Source organism: Pholis gunnellus (assembly GCF_910591455.1).
Source record: "Pholis gunnellus genome assembly, chromosome: 21".
Taxonomy (NCBI): domain Eukaryota; kingdom Metazoa; phylum Chordata; class Actinopteri; order Perciformes; family Pholidae; genus Pholis; species Pholis gunnellus.
Genome location: NC_136548.1, coordinates 14,603,746 through 14,621,661, shown reverse-complemented (window position 1 = coordinate 14,621,661; position 17,916 = coordinate 14,603,746). Strand labels below are relative to the sequence as shown.

The window sequence follows — 17,916 nt, the reverse complement described above, 5'->3', positions numbered from 1 at the left end:
ACACACACACACTCACAAACACGCGTACACAACACTGTATGCTGAGACAGAAGCTCAGGATGCTGTGCTGTAGAGAAAAAATGGCACACAGGGGCATGCTAGCCAAATCCCTTTATAAATCCTCTGGCAATTTAGAAGTGTTTGTTTATGGATGAATGTATCGAATGTGAATTTCTGTGTTTTTGTTTTTATGGAGATGGATAGTTAGATAGGCGGATGGATAGAAAGATTTGTGTGAGAATCTGTCAGTATGCAGTAAGACTATGTGACATTGCAATGTTGCATAATGTTTCCTTCTATATTCGCTCTGATGCGTTTCGCTTGCCCTCCTTGTCACGACATCACCCCCTCATCGCCCCCCCGCTGTACGCCACCCCAAATCCCATGCGGTCATCTCCATAGCGACAGCCCACGCTGCTCGCCGCAGCATCCCTGCGCCCTCTGGCCTTTGGCCAAGGGGGATGCTGTGGCGGCAACGCAAGCCGGCAATCGGGCGAGGGAGCTTTGCCAAAAGTGGGGAAGCTATAGGGGAAATGGGAGGGAGGGTGGAAGAGGGGAGGGGGGGCACTGCGGATCTGTTATACTGCCCTGTGGTGTTATGCAACTTCATGTACACACACACACACACACACACACACACACACACACACACCCAAGCACACTTAATGTAGGGTGACAAACACACACAAACTGCCTATTTTTTCTCCCTCACTCACACATATCGGAAGCTGTGGATAGCGATGCTGGAGCCAGTATAAGCTCCAGATAATGTCCCTAAGTACCGATTATGAAAATGACATAACAGATTTCTCCAAGCGGCCCCTGTGTCATATCACTGATGCAGTGCTTCTCTGTTCAATGTGGTAATTTTCATGACTCATGGTGCGTAAGATTTCTGGCCACTAAGGGGCAGAAGAACATCAAAACAAGCTGACAAGCACACAGACACTTCCTTAGCTTTAATAACTGTCATGGCTAAGGTGTTAGCACACAGTTACCTGCTTAAATATCATCCAGGGAGCAGCATTAGCATTCATATAGTGTTTCAGCATAACTGACAAAACTAAATCTAACATTCACTTTCCTTTTAGCTCTGTTTTGGTCTCAACCAACCTCTGAGAAATGTATCTGCTTGTTTAACGTTAGCAGCGAAATGTTCAACCATCTCCAAGAGCTAGTCGCTAGCTGTGTCTGCCTGGTATTAAAAATGATGATTAGCTAGCTAGCTAACACTATGGAGCTAAACTCACCTGTCGCAAGTTAAGGGTAGGCTGTAGACATTTTTTGGCCATTTATTAAGTAATTCGACATTGTCAGTGTGTCATCAATTGCGATGAGATAAGCTTAGCAGCAGAGGTTACATTTTCAAACCAGGAGAAGGAGTCTAACCCCCAAAACAGTTTTGATCTTTTCAGTTTTTACCAGTTTTGCTGACAATGTTTACACTACTGATGGGACTCTCCATACACAGTAGGGTATTTTATGCAGAATACAGTTAACAGCTTAAAAAACACGTTTTTGAGTGTGTGTTACCAGCTGTTTTGTGTGTGAAGTACTAACATGTTGGTCTTTGTGTCTTACAGGCAAAGTGAAAGAAGTGAAGAAAGCATTGACGGGGTCCCCACATGGGAGAAGAAGTGCTGCCTAATCAAGATTTTGGACAAACTCTCATGTCCTCAAACACAAACTGCTAAATCCAAGGAGCTAAAAAAAGAAAAAGCCAACCTCTGGCTCCAGAAAGTGGACAGATTTTAAAGTAAAAACACGGCTGGAGAGGGGGAGGGTTGTATGGGTGCCAAATCCCCATCCAACACACACCGCATCTCCTCGACCTACAGCCGCCGCCGCCGCCTCCTCCCTCCTCTTCCTCGCTCCATCTCCTCGTCCTCCTCCTCTGTTTTTCTCTTATTCTCCCTCGGTCTCTCTCATGGGAGTGACATAGAGGCCTTCGCTTGGTCTGCCGCCCCGCCCCTTCCCCGCCTCACCGTGGACACGGGGGCGTCCAGGTAGTGATGTCGTGGAAGAGGAACTACTTTGCGTCGGGTGGCGGAGCAGTAGGCGGGGTGCAGGGGCTGGTGACCCCGAGAACCATGACCTCTATCGCACCCAGCAAAGGCCTGAGCAACGAGCCGGGACAGAACAGCTGCTTCCTCAACAGCGCTCTGCAGGTCAGTCGGATGAACACAATACACAAGTACTAGGGGAGTAACATGTTTTTCATGGGGTATTTTATGACTGTAGCGCTCTGGCCTCAACCAAACCAATTATCAGAAAAGCGACTGGTCCAAAGGCCACAAATATTTTGGCATGTTTTATTATTATTGTTAGCAAAACATTATGATACATAAAAACTAAACTAAACTTTTCTGAAAAAGTTAAATTAAACTAAAATAGCAAAAACCCTGAAAACGAAATTAAAACAATACAAAGATGAAGAAACCAGTCCATTTTTAGAGAAATTAAATATTGAATATGATGACTTAATTAGATTTGATGTCCCTTTAACTTTAACCAATTACTTATTATTATTACTTATTATAATCTATCTCCTAAAACTGGACAGATGTGGTAAAAAAAGGGCACAATTTTTAGACTCATTAGCTGATGAGCGTGTGAATACTCTTATGTTAAACCTGAAAATTGCCATTTTAATGTTGTATCAGTGTGTCATTTCAAATTCAACGTACTGGAAAAATGTGTAACTTTAGTGGCACTTAATAATGCACCCGCCATGAAATATATACATAAAAACGCCGGCTTTTTCAGATAAAAATGCACAATGTCAGTGCTCTGCCAGAATTATGGTGCTTTATAGTGACCGCAATAATATTTCCTGTGAAGTGGCATTAATGACAGAAGCTGTGTCCTTGATACTCTTCACACTTGCATACTAAGACGATTTTAAAAAGTTGTTATTTCATCTTCTCAATGTAGAATTTGTTTTTTTTATGCAGTAAATAGATATTTAAGCCTGACAGGGATGAGATCAGGGGCCACATTAACGGGTTGTTTGCGTGTGTCGGCGGGTTTTGGCAGCGCTGCCGGTCTGGCTTCAGTGTGGACATCCAGTCTGTGTGGAGATGCTTACACTGCGCTGCTACTGCTGCATCTCCTCTCGCTCTCTCTTTACACACACACACACACACACACAACTCTCCTCCCTCCTCCCAAGACCTCCAGCTGGCACAAACTTACCTTCTGTACATACACACACACACACACACACACACACACACATAAATGTCTCTTGACTACTGGCTTGAAAGAGAGAGAGAGGCAGGAGTAAGCTGAGCAGGGAGGGGGATGATGGGGCAGAAGCTTAGGGAGAGTTGAAGAGAGCAGAGGGATAGACTAGAAGAAGAAAAGTTGCTGAAGGACGAGAAGAGAAGAAAGAGGGATGAGGAGTGTGCAGTATGAAAAGACTGAGGAGAAGACTAAAGGGGATACTGTCGGGAGAAAGAGTGGAACTAAAGAGTCTGATAAGGTAGGGGGCAAGAAGGGAAAAAAACCCAGTGTTTGTGGTGAAAGGAGAAGAGATAGATGAAAAGACATCGTGAAGGACACAAGGTATATTTCTGTGAGAAAATGTCTCAACAAAGACATGCAAAAGCTGCTTCAATGGGGAGAGAAGTGGGCCATTTCAAGGACACACACAAGTGCACAAAGAGGGGAGAGGGATGTTTTAACAGGACACAGATAAGTGAGGATAAGCTGAACGTTAAGAGATGCTCGTTGGCTGTTTCACTGTGTATTGGTGTGTGTGTGTGTTCACGTTTGCTCATATTATCTTAATAGATTTAAAGCGTGCGTAGGTGAAGAATAAGGGGTCAAAGTTTAGGTTCACAACGACACTGGCAGTTCAGCCTCATCTAGGAATGATTGATCGTTAGTTTTTTTAATCATTTACCAATTTGTTTCTTTGGTCTTAAATAGTGAACATCCAGCACATTTTCCCAGAGCTCACGGTGATGTCTTGAAATGTGTGGCCAACAGTCCGAAACCCAAAGATTTTCAATATAAAATGATACAGAATTACTCGTTAATCAGTTCAAAATTGCTCTCAACGAATGTGCTGCTGTTTGCTGTTCATTGCACTCATTGATAGTGAAATACTCTTTTGCTGCCTTCTGGCACCCCATGGGCCCCGTGGGCAAGGCACTTAACCCCCCGCTGCTGCAGTGGAGCTGCTGGGCAGCAAGAGCAGCAGCAGCAGCAGCAGCAGCAGCAGCAGCAGCAGCAGCAGCAGCAGCAGCAGCAGCAGCAGCAGCAGCGGTGGTTATTTTGTGTGCATGTGTGAAATTTAATGAGCGAGAAGGAAGGTGCTGTGAGGTAAAGTGTACGAACATCTATCAGCATCTGTATCAGCAACTTTTCTCTGTGTAAACACGGTGTAAAAATAAAATAGTTAAAGGAGTTAGAGGCTTTGATAAAGCAGAAACACATGGGTTCACTCGTCCAGCAGTGTGTGTGTGTGTGTGTGTGTGTGAGATGCACAGTAAGGAAGAAATATTTATTATCAGCAAGAATTCCTCGTACATTTGTACTCGCATTTTGCCATGGTAAAGGATACAAAAACTTATTTGTAAGTTAAACAGCCGTGTATATTACATTTTTTTTTTTGTATCATGCGCTTTTAATGAAATGTTACTGAATCTTATGGTTGGACGGTCTTGGGCGGAGGGTCACAGTCTGCTTCATACAAAGCTACCATCTCTCGCAATGTAGAAAAAAGCAAACGTCTCAATTATTTGACAAAGCAAAAGAGACCCAAATATACATTCATGATGCTACATGTAGTATCACAGAAACTACAAATCAAACAAAGAACAACTTCTGATGTTTTGGGCTATCGGGCTAACCAATCATGAGGAAATGTAGTTACTTAAAGTATCTAAAGTCACAAAAATGTTGCCACTGAACGTATCAGTAAAAGGTAGATTGTTTTCCACTGACACGTCCGATCATGCAATGCAACCTTTCATGATTATATTCAGACACTATCAGCACTTGGGTTAAGGCCTGCCTCATTAATGAAGCGTTTAATTATTAAAAGTTAAAAACAACAACATTCCCTTTGAGAATAATCCAGTCAGCGATTACGTTTACCATCACAGTGTAATTAGGAAAACTATTGAGTAATATAGAGACGTAATTTGTAGGAGACCGGATTGCGCTGCAGCTGGAGGAACGCCAATAAAACACTGATTGACATTTTCCAGCCAAATACCTTATTGAAGTATTTCTGCTGATGGTGTTCTTTACATTAGAGGATACAGGACCGTGTGCTGCTTGGATTGTTTCACTCGTCTGTTCGGCCTCCCAGTGAGTTCCAGCAGCGGTGCAGGATTTAGCAGGAAAAGGAGGTAATAGGAGACTGAGCAGATTATGAGAAGGAGAGCTTGTTGGAACAGAAAGATACCTTTATTGTTTCAATTTAATACAATTGCTGGCAAAGAAATGTGCCAATTTACTGGTTGTATTTGTGCACGGATACCATTTTTGCAACAGCAGCTATTACAAATAATGGATTCCAGTTTAATGAGGCTGCATATTAAGTGGTTTACAAGTCATAACTGATTGATTTCTGTATGTGTAATAACTTATTTATTTATGCTTACTGTTCAGAGAGACGTTCATTCAAATACATGTTAAATAGAGCTGTTTATCGGGAAGAAAAAAATCCATTTATTAACAAAAATAATTGGCTTTTGCAACTTCAGACCATTAAAAAAAAGCTACTAATTAATACTTAATAACTCTTTATAACTGATGCATTTTGGAACAAAAATGTGAAGAATTTACAAATCAGTCACATGAACTAAACAACACTGAGGCTACATGTTAGTTCAGCTTTAATTATTCAGGGGGTCCTAGAGAAGTCCTAAAAACATATATACAACACACAACAACTCAGAAATACTGTGTATTGTTACTGTATGCATATGTATTTAAGAAGAACTTTAAAGTGAGACTTTGTCACTTTTGAAATATCAATTAACACATTCCTTTTTTACCGTGTCGCGTGTGTGTTTAAGGTGATTTACTTTAAACTCAACAAAGGATGTTAAAGTTGGCCTGGTGGATTTGGTGACGAATCAAGGTGCAGTATTACAGCAAACACATTTATTGAGCACCTACTTTACGGATCCTGTTTGGCGCTTACTGGGGGGGGACAAACACATTGCATTTCCTGTTGCTCCTTCACAATAAAAGCCACCCTGTGTTTTAACAGTTGAACGATTTTAATGCAGAGCAGCAGGTATGTCTGTTTGCATTAGCAGTAATTTTATGGTGTAAAGACAATGAACAGTAAAGGCGGATATTAAATTAAATGAGCTGGATTTCATGCCTGCAAGGGAATTTTTTATTTATTTTAGATTTCATTCATCCAACTTTTTCAAACATAGTCCCATTGATATTTAAAATACCTATGGCCAAGACAGCAGCATAACAGTTTCCCACATAAAAGCACAAATAATGAACGTCAGACTTGAATTACTATAGCACAAAAAAGCAGCCTATATATCGCATTAAAAATGGGGTTTGGTTTCACGAAAATCTGAAGGATTGAAACTTTAAATATCTTGGCAGCTTAGATAGCACGGCCTTCTAAATGAAAGCACAGAAATGAGCTCAAAACTCTGGTATTTTAGAGACACCCCGCCTCGGGCCAACATATCCACCTCGGCCAATCAAATACGGGCGTTTCTGCCTCCGGCTTCATTGCTCAGATTTGTCTGTGACTTTGATTACATTGTCAACGAGCAGCTTAAAAACACGGGCTGATGCGGCTAACTTCTATCCCGTGTATGTTTCCATCACTTTGTATGTTCGTTAGTTTATACTGTAGTTTCTTTTCTCTGTGATGCTTCTGCAGATAAACCGAGAGAAGTTAAAAAGGGGAGGGGAGGGAAAACCAAATGACACAAATGGAAGACGAGCAGAGGAAGAGATAGAGGGGGTGTGTTTGGAGGAGGATAAAGAGACAGATAGATAGATACGGATGAGGAGAGATGGGCATGGACAGTAGTGTGCCCTCCTTGTGGCTGCTGCAGTGCTGTGCAGGGAGCCGATTCATCACGACCAAATAAACTACAGAGAGAGGAGGAGAAAGAGAGAGGGGGGAAAAAAAGGTAGAACGCATACACTAGCGTCAGCATGCAGCCTGTCATCCTCCTCCCCCTTTTTCCTCCACCTATCACTCTATCCTTAACACACACACACACACGGTGCAGACTTGTATTATTATGGTTTTTGTGTGCGTGCATGTAGATCTACAACTGTATGTGCATTCTGTAGGTGTGTGTGCGCTGCAGTCGATGCCTAAGGGACAGTGTTGTGTCAATATTTTCTTTCAGGATGCTGAATGAATGCACTAAGAGCTCTTTCCTCTAATTAAGAGAGAGAGAGAGAGAGAGAGAGAGAGAGAGACCTGAATCATGCAGACCACTTCTCTACTAGTTCTCATGGTTTCCTCCTCGTTTCTTTCTGCTTTGCGCTGGTCGTTTTTCTGTCCGTCTGTCCCACTGAATCCCTCCCTCTGACTCTTTTAGTTGCTGGAAATATACAAAGTACGCACTCGGTGGGAGCTGCTGGGAAAAACGATTAGCTGGATGTGGCTGAAAGCCACACAGAGCTGCGGACTTGAGTTTTGATTCTGTGCAACCATCTCACATTTCAGGGAGTCATTTGATTCAATGAGAGTTTTAAGAAATCTAGCTTTGTTTTTTACCCTAAATCTACACATGCGAGTTACTGAGCATCCAAAGTCAGACAACGCATCAGAATAAAGTCATGAATAAAGGATTGCAGCATCATTTCTCACATATGCAAATGAACTCAATCAAGAACTGAACTGAAAGCAGCAGCTTCACCAGTTATTTTGACAGTAACGTCTGACATCCGACAACCAGATAATCTAGATCAGTGGTTCACAAACCTTTTTTTGAACCTCGGCAAAAATAACTTTTCCTTCCAAATCTTTCCATCCGTCAGTCGCTATTCCTGACTGCTGGTCACCCAGAAAGCATGTTTCGTGAGCTGCCCACCAACATCCAACCATGAGCTGTCATGTCAATAATCTTCGCTGCGGCATAATTGCATATTTAACGGTGTTTTTTTAAATTGGTGATTACAGTGTTTAGTGCTTGTTGTGTTTAATAAAAACACGATATAGAAGTGTAGCTAAAGAAAGTGCATATTGCCTTGTTTTTGTTTAGTGAAACATTATTACAGCGATATAAAAAGACAGGAATGAGCAAATCATGTGGCCCCCTTGGCCCCGTGTTTAAGGCACCCCACGGCGCCGTGACACCCATTTTAGGAACCACTGATCTAGATACAGATCGCTTTTTTTTTAATGTGTAAATGAGACTTTTTGATTAGTTTGCCAGTGAAAAAGATACTGATAACTCAAGCAAGATCCTGGTATTCCAAAAAAAAAAAAAGCAGCATCTTGTGAAACTATTAAGAAAGTTAAAATATGAACTGTTTACAAGTAGACCCTGGACTTTTTAAATGCAGTCACCACCAAATTGCAATCTGCATTTGCATTCCTGTAACTTTTTTACGCAATCAGAGCAACTGTTTGCCTCTAATCTCAATCGATGAAGTATCACCAAAACATGATATTGCGATGCATTGCCTTTGTGGCTAACTACGATATACAGTACATCCCATTCAGAATCATTCAGTTGCTTTATCTCCCTTTCCTCTGTCTGTAAACGCGTGTTCTGTCTCTCAGGTTCTGTGGCATCTCGACATCTTCCGCAGAAGCTTTCGCCAGCTGACCACACACAAGTGCATGGAGGACTCGTGTATCTTCTGCGCTTTAAAGGTAAAAACACTCTGCTTTGTACTCTAATGGCTTGTGGAGGTCTTAGGTTTTAAGCAGCGAACAATTACTCTGGTGTGTTGGCCGTGCTGTTTTCTTTCCTTCTGCTTAATACACAGACTTTGCCTGAAATGTAAACCAGAGGTCAGGGCTGAGGTACGTTTACTGAAGTGATGTACTTATGTGAGGTACAAGTACTTTGCTTGAGTGTTTCCCCTTTGGGAGACTTTCAGTCTTTCAGAGGGAGACAGAGTGCTGCATTCATCAGACTAGAATAACATGATATAAAACCTCGTGAACTCATATGACACACGTTTTCTCTTCTCTTCTGTCTATTATTTTGTGGTTATACCTGGCTGTAGGAGAGACCTATCCCCTAATAAACACAGCACTGGAGATTCTTGCAGGGGGTTATGTAACCACCGCAATACTTTGTATTACTTGTTTCGAAAAAAGGAGCGACAAAAGAGCTTTTGCAAACAAAATGAAGACCAGCTTCATTTATACACTTCCAACAGTAAATATAGAACTATAATGATACCTGTGACGTTACTTTTTTACTGTATTCCCTCCCTCTTTGTTCTGTGCTTTACTTTGTAACCTCGTTTCATCATTTCTTAACATCTCTCCTTCTATTTTCCCCTTTTTTCTGTCCTTCCATTCTTGCTTCCTTCTTTTTGTCCTTCTTTCCCATCACTGTATACTTTCCTTTCCTTTGTCAAATGACTCTTCTCTTCTTCACAATGAGTACTTTTTTTTCTAATTACTTGATAAATGACTTGTTTACTTTTAAACACTTTGAATGCAGGACTTTAACTTGTAATACCGTCGTTTTTTCTCTGCAGTGTTGCTTCTTCTTCGTCGTCCTCCTTCGTGTAAAACACATCACGTACTTTGCACCAGATGCTTTTTTCCAAATAAAGAGCTGCCTTACAGTAAAAGTTTAGAAACACAGCAATATAGCTTTTATAACGTAGTTTTGGGTTGAATCACTGTTGTGTTTCCTGCGGCTGCTGATAGAAAGTAACCGAACAGAGGATGAACATCGTGAAACCCTCGTAATGAACGAGCCTTATGCAGCTCTGCTCCAGCCATTTGTTGCATCAATGATGACAAATAGGTGTCTGAGTGAAGGGAAGTGTTGTGTGTAATGTGCTGTAGTGTAGTAGTGTGTGTGTGTGTGTGTGTGTGTGTCTGTGTGTAGCAGCGTCGTTGTGTGTGTTCTACACGCTGTTCTGTCTCCAGCGCTTCTCTGTAATTAATTGGCTGACTGAAAGCGCTGAGCTAGCACAGCCCACGCTGGTATGCCCCACACACACACACACACACACACACACACACACACACACACACACACACACACACACACACACACACACACCCCTACGCATGCATATAAATCTTACTTGAATGCTGCACATGTTAGGCTGCTACACACATGCACCTTGATGCATGCCCGCTGGGATACCACACACACACACACACACACAGACAGAGGCATGTGGGTGTGTTGTGTGTGCGTCGGCCGTTGGTGTACAAATCAAAGGTATTGTCACCATGTTGTTCACACTTTCCTGTCAGTTTTCATTAACCGTCCTGCCGCCGCCTCTCCTTTGTCAGAAACAGATGTAACGTTGTCCTTACAGTCTGTTCGGAGCCGCGGTCCCAGCGGCAAAGCAGATAAAAGTCTGTGAATAACTGGGCGAGACACGCACCAAATGAACTTTAACGGCGTGTTAAGTTTTCAAACATCCGTTTTAGATAACCTAAAGAGATGAATGATGATCGTGGGTTCTTTTATTTTGGAGGGATTGTGTGTGGATTTGGGTTTATCTGCAGCAGATAAAGACACCCGCCTTTGTAGTAAACATAAGTTCAGAGGCTGCCTGCGGCTATCCCTCTAGAAATCACTGCAACACTTTATCTCTCTCAACAGCAAAGCACGCACACACACACACACACACACACACACACACACACACACACACACACACACACACACACACACACACACACACACACACACACACAAGAAATAGGAAGAGAGAGAAAGGAAAGGGAGTGAGGAGGAAGTGGGACAGAAGAAAAGAGAAAGATGAATGAAGGTGGGAGTTGGTGTAGATTGTTCTTGTCTTCACACTTGGACCAGTGCATGCACACACACTCACACCTCCCTCTCTTATTCACTCTGCCTGCTGCCTCCCTCCCTCCTTCCTCTCCTCCCTCCCTCCTTCCTCCCCTCCCTCCCTCCCTCCCTCCTTCTCTCTCTGTAGGGTATATTCCCCCTCCATTCTCCTTGGCGCATTGCTGCAGTCAGCACAGCCATAACACACACACACGCACACACACACACACATAGACACACACACCCTATTGCTTGTACGGTCTCTTTTTCCTCTTCTCTCTTTCTCTGTTTCTCTTTCTTCCTCCCTCTCTTCCCCCTTCCTCCCGCTCTCCCTCACACACACACCTACACACACTCCCTGCCAGTGTGACTGCATTACCTTTCCCATTGCCAAATCTCAGCTTGCACACACTCATTCTATTGCTTTATAAAATGTTCTACCCCATCTGATCACGGCTGTCTTGCCTCGAAAATATCACTTATGGGTTCTACATTTTTTTGGAAATAACCAAAAACGTAAGGAGAGGAAATAAAACTAGGAACAGCTCCAGTTATTGAAGCTCGACTTGGGATGAATTGATTGGCTGTATGATCTTGTTATTCTGAGATAGTGAACTCGTGTGTTTGGAAACTTTGGTTTTTGGTTGAGCAAAGCAAAGGGTTTGGCAGATGGGTTCGGTAGACAGAAGAAGAGGTTAAGTCCAAGCAGCCACAACAGGTGCTTCAACCTCGTCTCCATCGGAGTTCATAGTGAAGAGGTCGAGGAAGATAGCTGAGTGTACAAAGAAAAGGACTTTGACTTTGTACGTTTCTGCAAACCGCGGGATACGTTGATTGTTGACGTTTCTGAACCAAAAATATTTTCCTAAATAAGGACAAGAACAGCGATCTCCTAAGTGAAAGTCCTGTGTTTGTTTGACTGTCCCCTCCCACCCACTCTTAGTGGACTTTCTTGCTTGTTGTACTTATTATACTACGTTACCTGCTCTGCAAAAACATTGACATTCAGCGTATATATGCCAAACATTTTTTTCAAACTCGAAAAAAATCGGTGGAGTTTGTAATAAGTGAGCTTACTAGATATCTGCTGCCCGCTCCTCATCTCTGCTTGATGCTAGCGATTCGAGGCTACATTAGCTGTTACTAGCATAGCACACGCACATCTCCCACTGAACTGTCTGTGGACGAATGCAGAGAAGCTTTCTCCGTCTTCAGGACACAGAGCGACTCCTGGTTTTCAGTGCAGCCATCTAATCAGTGATTGAATTACCGCTGGGACGGAGAACCAGCCGAGCACCAACCACTGCTCCGACACGCCAAGCTGGCTTGTGTTCATTTCTGTTTTGGGCTGTTTTTAGTGTGGGTCAAAAATAGTCGCTCGAGTTTTGCTTTTTTCCAGCGGAGAATTTTTACCCAAAAAATAATTAGGTCATTTTTGGTCCATTGGCATTCTAGAGAAAGTTGTCCCTGCTTCTATCTCTCCCTCTTTAGACGTCTGCAGCTCTCTTCAGTCCATAAGTTTCTCTCACTGCTGCTGCTTGAACTCAGTGCTACTTTTTATAATCACGTTTACTGCATTTAAAACACTGATCAACCCCCATGAGCCACAGAGTAATTTACAAGACTGTGTTGTCTGGTACTTCAGTACTACTAAAGGTTACTACCGCTATTACTGCGACTATTTATGACAGTAATGATAACTAAAAAGTATTTAGCTCATGCCTCCTCTAGGAAGACAACACAATAACCTAATGGTGTCATTTTTATAACAATTTTAGATGAAAGTGCACAAAGTGAAAGTCCTGCTCTTTTGGAGAAATTCTTAACCCTTTGCAGGAATATTAGACTTCTTTACCAGAATGATTTGTGAGAATTTGAAGTGTGTTACTTATTTTGCTTTGGGTAGATATCTGCACCTGTCAAACTAATTTAATTCTAGTTGCACAATGCTTTTTATATTTGAACCCGATCCCCTGAGCCAGGGATGTTGCTGTTCCTGGTTTGTTATCTTTTTTGTGGATAGTTTTACCTCCTCAGGCGCAAAAACCTCTAACACCTGAGCCAATCGGTTTACCAGCAGACGTTGCTTCATTCTAATAGGTCAAAAAAACGTTGGGAACCAGCGGTTTTGGAAATATGAGCAGAAATGTGAAATGCTTTTTAAATAAGCACATGTAAGTACTGCGCAGACCAAATTTCACAAATGTGTGTCATGAAGTTTTTAAAGCCCTGTTCTCAAACAGGAGATGCAAATAGGACCGACATCACGTCCTTCTCGACAAGGGTCATTATAATAACACTTGCTGTAAGGCTGTCAGTCATCTGGACCTGCATGGAGGCAAACAGTGTGAAGCAGCTCTGTCCTCTCCAAACTGACTGATCCTCCTCTCACGGCTCTGCCCTCGAAACACACTTCAGTGGCCTAGCTTTCTCTCCGAGCCCCCTGCAACAGTTGGATTCGGTTTCTACTTTGCTGCTACAAAGCACTCCGAGAGCTGTTTTTTTGCCGGAGAAAAGTGCACTACAAATGGCATCTATTATTGATATGGTCTGATATTGAGGCCAGCTGTGATGTGAGGCTCGGCCGCGGTGTTTGTATTGGTCCGGTCTGGGTTTGTTGTGCAGCACTTTGGCTCCTGACAAGTTGACAACTGGCTCCACTGGTTCTGTTTTACGGGTCAGTTGACAGAACACGGAATACAGGAGAAATGTGTTAAGAGGGATTCGTTTCAGTCTGAGAGAAGTAAATGCACATAAATAAACATGAGTGCACAGACTCTAACAATTTATTTTACAGGAAAAGCATTTATGGCATCAGTGGAATAAAGAATTAATATGTTTCTATACGTGTGTGTGTGTGTGTGTGTGTGTGTTTGCAGAGTATCTTTGCTCAGTTTCAGTTCAGCAGTGAGCGTGTGCTGCCATCAGATGCACTGCGGAGCGCTCTGGCCAAGACTTTCCAAGACGAACAACGCTTTCAGCTGGGTATCATGGACGACGCCGCGGAGTGCTTCGTGAGTCTGATACACCACACACACACACACACACACACACACACACACACACGCGCATATACGAGGACAAGGTGAGGAGTTGCCTCAAGGCTCATCTGAGTGAGTGTCTGAGGAACTCCCATCTTCACTGCAGTCAGAAATGTTCGGGGGATACCCAGTTCAGCAGCCTGCCAAGCTCCTTTTTGTGTGTGACTCTGTGTGTTTGTTAGGCAGCAATTTTAGTTTGAAGGTTTATTCCACTGTTTTATGGTGCGAGGTGTTCCTTGTTAGATTGTCCACCGCTTGTTCCTTTGAGCTGGTGCAGAGCACAGGCTCTATTTTAAAGCTACTATGAGGAACTCTCATTTTGTGTGGATTTTGGTGGTCCCTGTGGACAAAAGAGTCCCTTTAGGAAAGCTCTTGTTTTAATGCAGCAGGTGTCTGACAATTTTCCCTGCTCAGTCCTGGTTCTGATTCTGGTTCTGGCTCCCCCGTAACTCCCTTCCCTCCAGCAGAGTGGTGCCGGCGTTGACTCCCAGCGGTGGGAAGCTCTGCTCCTGCAGGTCAAAGGCGGCAGCGACGCTTGATCTGGGTTTGTCCACGGTCGGTCGGTTGCTGCCCGGAGGTCCTGCTGGGGTCCGAGATGAAGGACTTTCTGTTGAACGATTCCCTGCGATTTCATCGGAATCCGACCCGGTGGCACTGATTACAATAGTTTCCACACTGTGACTTCACAAGCAAAGATCTTCACATTAGTTTTATTCAACACTGAGTGCTGCATTTTTCAAATAGCAGGTGTCTCATTTTGGAATAATTCTTCTCATTTGTAGAAGGGGGAAATCAAGACAATAAAGCGCCATTAGTCACAGTTCTATTATTGTATTATGTCTTTGCACTTCCTCATCGTCTTCCTCTCTTCAGCTTAGCTCTCTCTCACCACTTTCTCTGTCTCTTTCTTTACACCTAAAGCCCTCCACTGTGTGTGTATGTGTGTATGTGTGAGTGTGTGAGTGTGTGTGTGTTTTATGTGTGTGCATGGTCTGCGCTGTCTGATCGATTGGTAGTAAATGTGTTCAGTCAGGGAATCCGTCTGCTTCTTATGAAATATAGATGCTGCTCCCACGGTCAGATTAACAGGAGCACCAACAGAGAGGAACGATCAAGCACACACACACACACACACACTGTTCATATGTATACAATACAAACAAGCAACTATGCCAACTAACCACACAACACACACACATGAATTGATGTCTATTTTGCTTTATGTGTGTCTCAGGAGAATCTTCTGATGCGTATCCACTTCCACATCAGCGCGGAGAGTAGAGAGGACATCTGCACAGCCAAACACTGTATACCACACCAGAAGTTTGCCATGACTCTGTTCGAACAGGTAGGACGTCGTTCGGTCCCGCTGTCACTTCTAATAGCTGCCGCATGGTTCACATTTGTGGCTGTAGTTTAAAAAAATTAAGAACTGTCCACACACACATTTGAAAAGCTGAGGATGTGTTTGTGTCTGCAGTGTGTGTGTAACAGCTGTGGCGCCACGTCGGACCCCTTGCCCTTCATTCAGATGGTTCATTACATCTCCACTACATCCCTCTGGTAAGACCAGACACGCACACGCACACGCACACGCACACACACACACACACACACACACACACACACACACACACACACACACACACACACACACACACACACACACACACACACTGCAGTAAATCTGGCAGCAAGCTGAGGCTGGGTGGCAGTAAGGGAAGGTACAGCGTGTTCTCTTCTTCCTCGCACGGGTCCCTGCTGAACACTGAACTGTGAGCACACACATGCGCATGCACACATTATGCACACACACACACACACACACACACACACACACACACACACACATACACACACACACACACACACACGTGTATGTTCATATATATGCAAGAGCAGGTGAGCTCGTGCATAATGTCTCTCCCATGTTCATGTGGATGTCAGCGCAGGTAAATCCACACACAGGAGAAGCATCCTCCGAGCTATACACAAAACTCCCACACGCTCCGAGTCAATGAAATAAGGAAACGGGGGGAAGTAATCAATCAGCTCTTTGATTCAGTAGACCCAGGGGGCCACATAAATCTATAAGTGGAACAGTGGGTCGGAAAGGCGAACGAGAGGGAAATAAGAGGATATATCACTCCATATGCCTTTTGGAAATGGAACGCGGCAGAGGAAATAGAGGGGTGAATGGGGGGCAAAAGTACAAATAAACACTGTGTGTCAAGGTAGTTGTGGGGCGCAGCGGTGCCAGCGCTCTGTGTTTGTGCCTGTTAGCACTGCCAAGCTATTTTTACCCTTAGTGGAGCCTGTTGTTTACAGCCGAGATAGACAAACATACAAAAGCCAACATGAGTAAGAGGGCAAGCAAAAAGACAAACCAACATTTCTAGTTCAAGCACATTCAGACAAAAGTACACAGAAGTGTGTTTGTCGCTGGTGTGTTGTTGTTGTTGTTCTTCTTCTTTTGCCTTCTTTTAGCCTAGCATCTTCCCGGGCATTTAAAGAGGAGAGGACGAGCGAGAGCTTGAAATCGAGGGAGAGAGAAAGAGAGTATAGAAGAAGTTGAGTTCATTTCGGGCAAATGGAAGGGGTGAGAGGATGGGAGGATGGGAGGAGAAGGAGGAGAGATTTGGATGTTTTAAAAAAAATCGTTATTCTTAAAGGAAAACTCACCAGTAAAAAGACAAAACAATTCTGATTCATTGCACACATAATCCCACATGTGGTACTGAGCTACACAAGTCCTTTTGGTGTTCACGGATGATAATAATGTATATTTGAGTTTGTCCTTCAGAGGACAATTGTACTTAGAAAAGGGGATAAATGCAGCTCAATATGAAAGCTATTATGATAGTTGTAGATAAACTATATAATAATGCTTCGGTACTGTTATTGCCCCCTGTAGGGAAATTAACTTTTAGCACGACTACATTAGGAAGGTCAAAGATCATAATCTGTCACCGGGGAGTCAGAGTGAATCTTTTTCGCAGTCTTAATGACTGTTTACTCGAGACTCTTGATTTTCTTTTCTTTATTAAAGCAAATGAGAAAAACCCTGCGGGACTGACTCAGAGTCAATGTAGATGTGTGTGTGTGTGTGTGTGTGTGTGTGTGTGTGTGTGTGTGTGTGTGTGTGAATGGCTGCCTTAGCAATACCCAGGGCCAGTTGAACAATACACTGTGGAATTAATAGATTTTCGACAGATTTTCTACCAAAAACACCAGAGAAAATAAAACAATCGCCTGCAAATTACCGCACAGAACCACAAAGCAGACAAACTCGACGCGTTTAAAGAATGGAAACAGTGTTTCTGGTGGCCACAAGTCACATTTGGGCTTCACAATAGATGTTTTCTTCTGTTCACAAAAGCTCTCCTCCCGGGAGCATGCACATTCACTGCGTTCATCGTTCTGTTGTTGTTGTTGTGTGTGATCCAATGCTGCAGTAACCAGGCGGTGAGGATGCTGGAGTGCAGAGAGAAAGCCACACCGGACATGTTTGGAGAACTGCTCCGCAACGCCAGCAACATGGGAGACCTGCGCAACTGCCCTGTGAGAGCACACACACACACACACACACACACGTAACACACAGACGCACATTTCGATGCACACACAGTACACTCAGCAACTTCATACTGTTAACTTCAGAATGAGAGTGTAAAAAGTATTTTTTTGTATATTAAAAGAAGAGGGGGGAAAAAACAAATAATGATGTGAAAATCAGGGTGAAAATCAGATTATAAAGATATAATTCGCAGCGTAACCACTTTGGTGGTTTCATCACTTCTTGCTTGCTTTTCCCCTTTATTTTTCTTGGTGGGTCTACGTTACATAAGCAGCAGCTCGTTTTGCATTTTCGTCCCATTTTTCTCCCCGCTTTCTATAACCGAAAGCATTTCATGACT

The 17,916-nt window shown here is 43.3% G+C and overlaps 1 protein-coding gene across 1 annotated transcript in view; it reads left to right on the top strand.

Moving 5' to 3' along the window:
* Positions 1-2,012: 2,012 nt before the first annotated feature.
* Positions 2,013-17,916, top strand: part of usp54b (ubiquitin specific peptidase 54b) — a gene marked incomplete at both ends in the record, with an annotated part of 36,301 nt that continues 20,397 nt past the window's right edge. The window contains 6 exons of the mRNA XM_079182932.1: positions 2,013-2,168; positions 8,744-8,836; positions 13,838-13,972; positions 15,234-15,347; positions 15,480-15,562; positions 17,455-17,560. Coding sequence (XP_079039058.1) covers positions 2,013-2,168; positions 8,744-8,836; positions 13,838-13,972; positions 15,234-15,347; positions 15,480-15,562; positions 17,455-17,560 — 687 coding nt within the window. The remainder of the gene's footprint in view (positions 2,169-8,743; positions 8,837-13,837; positions 13,973-15,233; positions 15,348-15,479; positions 15,563-17,454; positions 17,561-17,916) is intronic.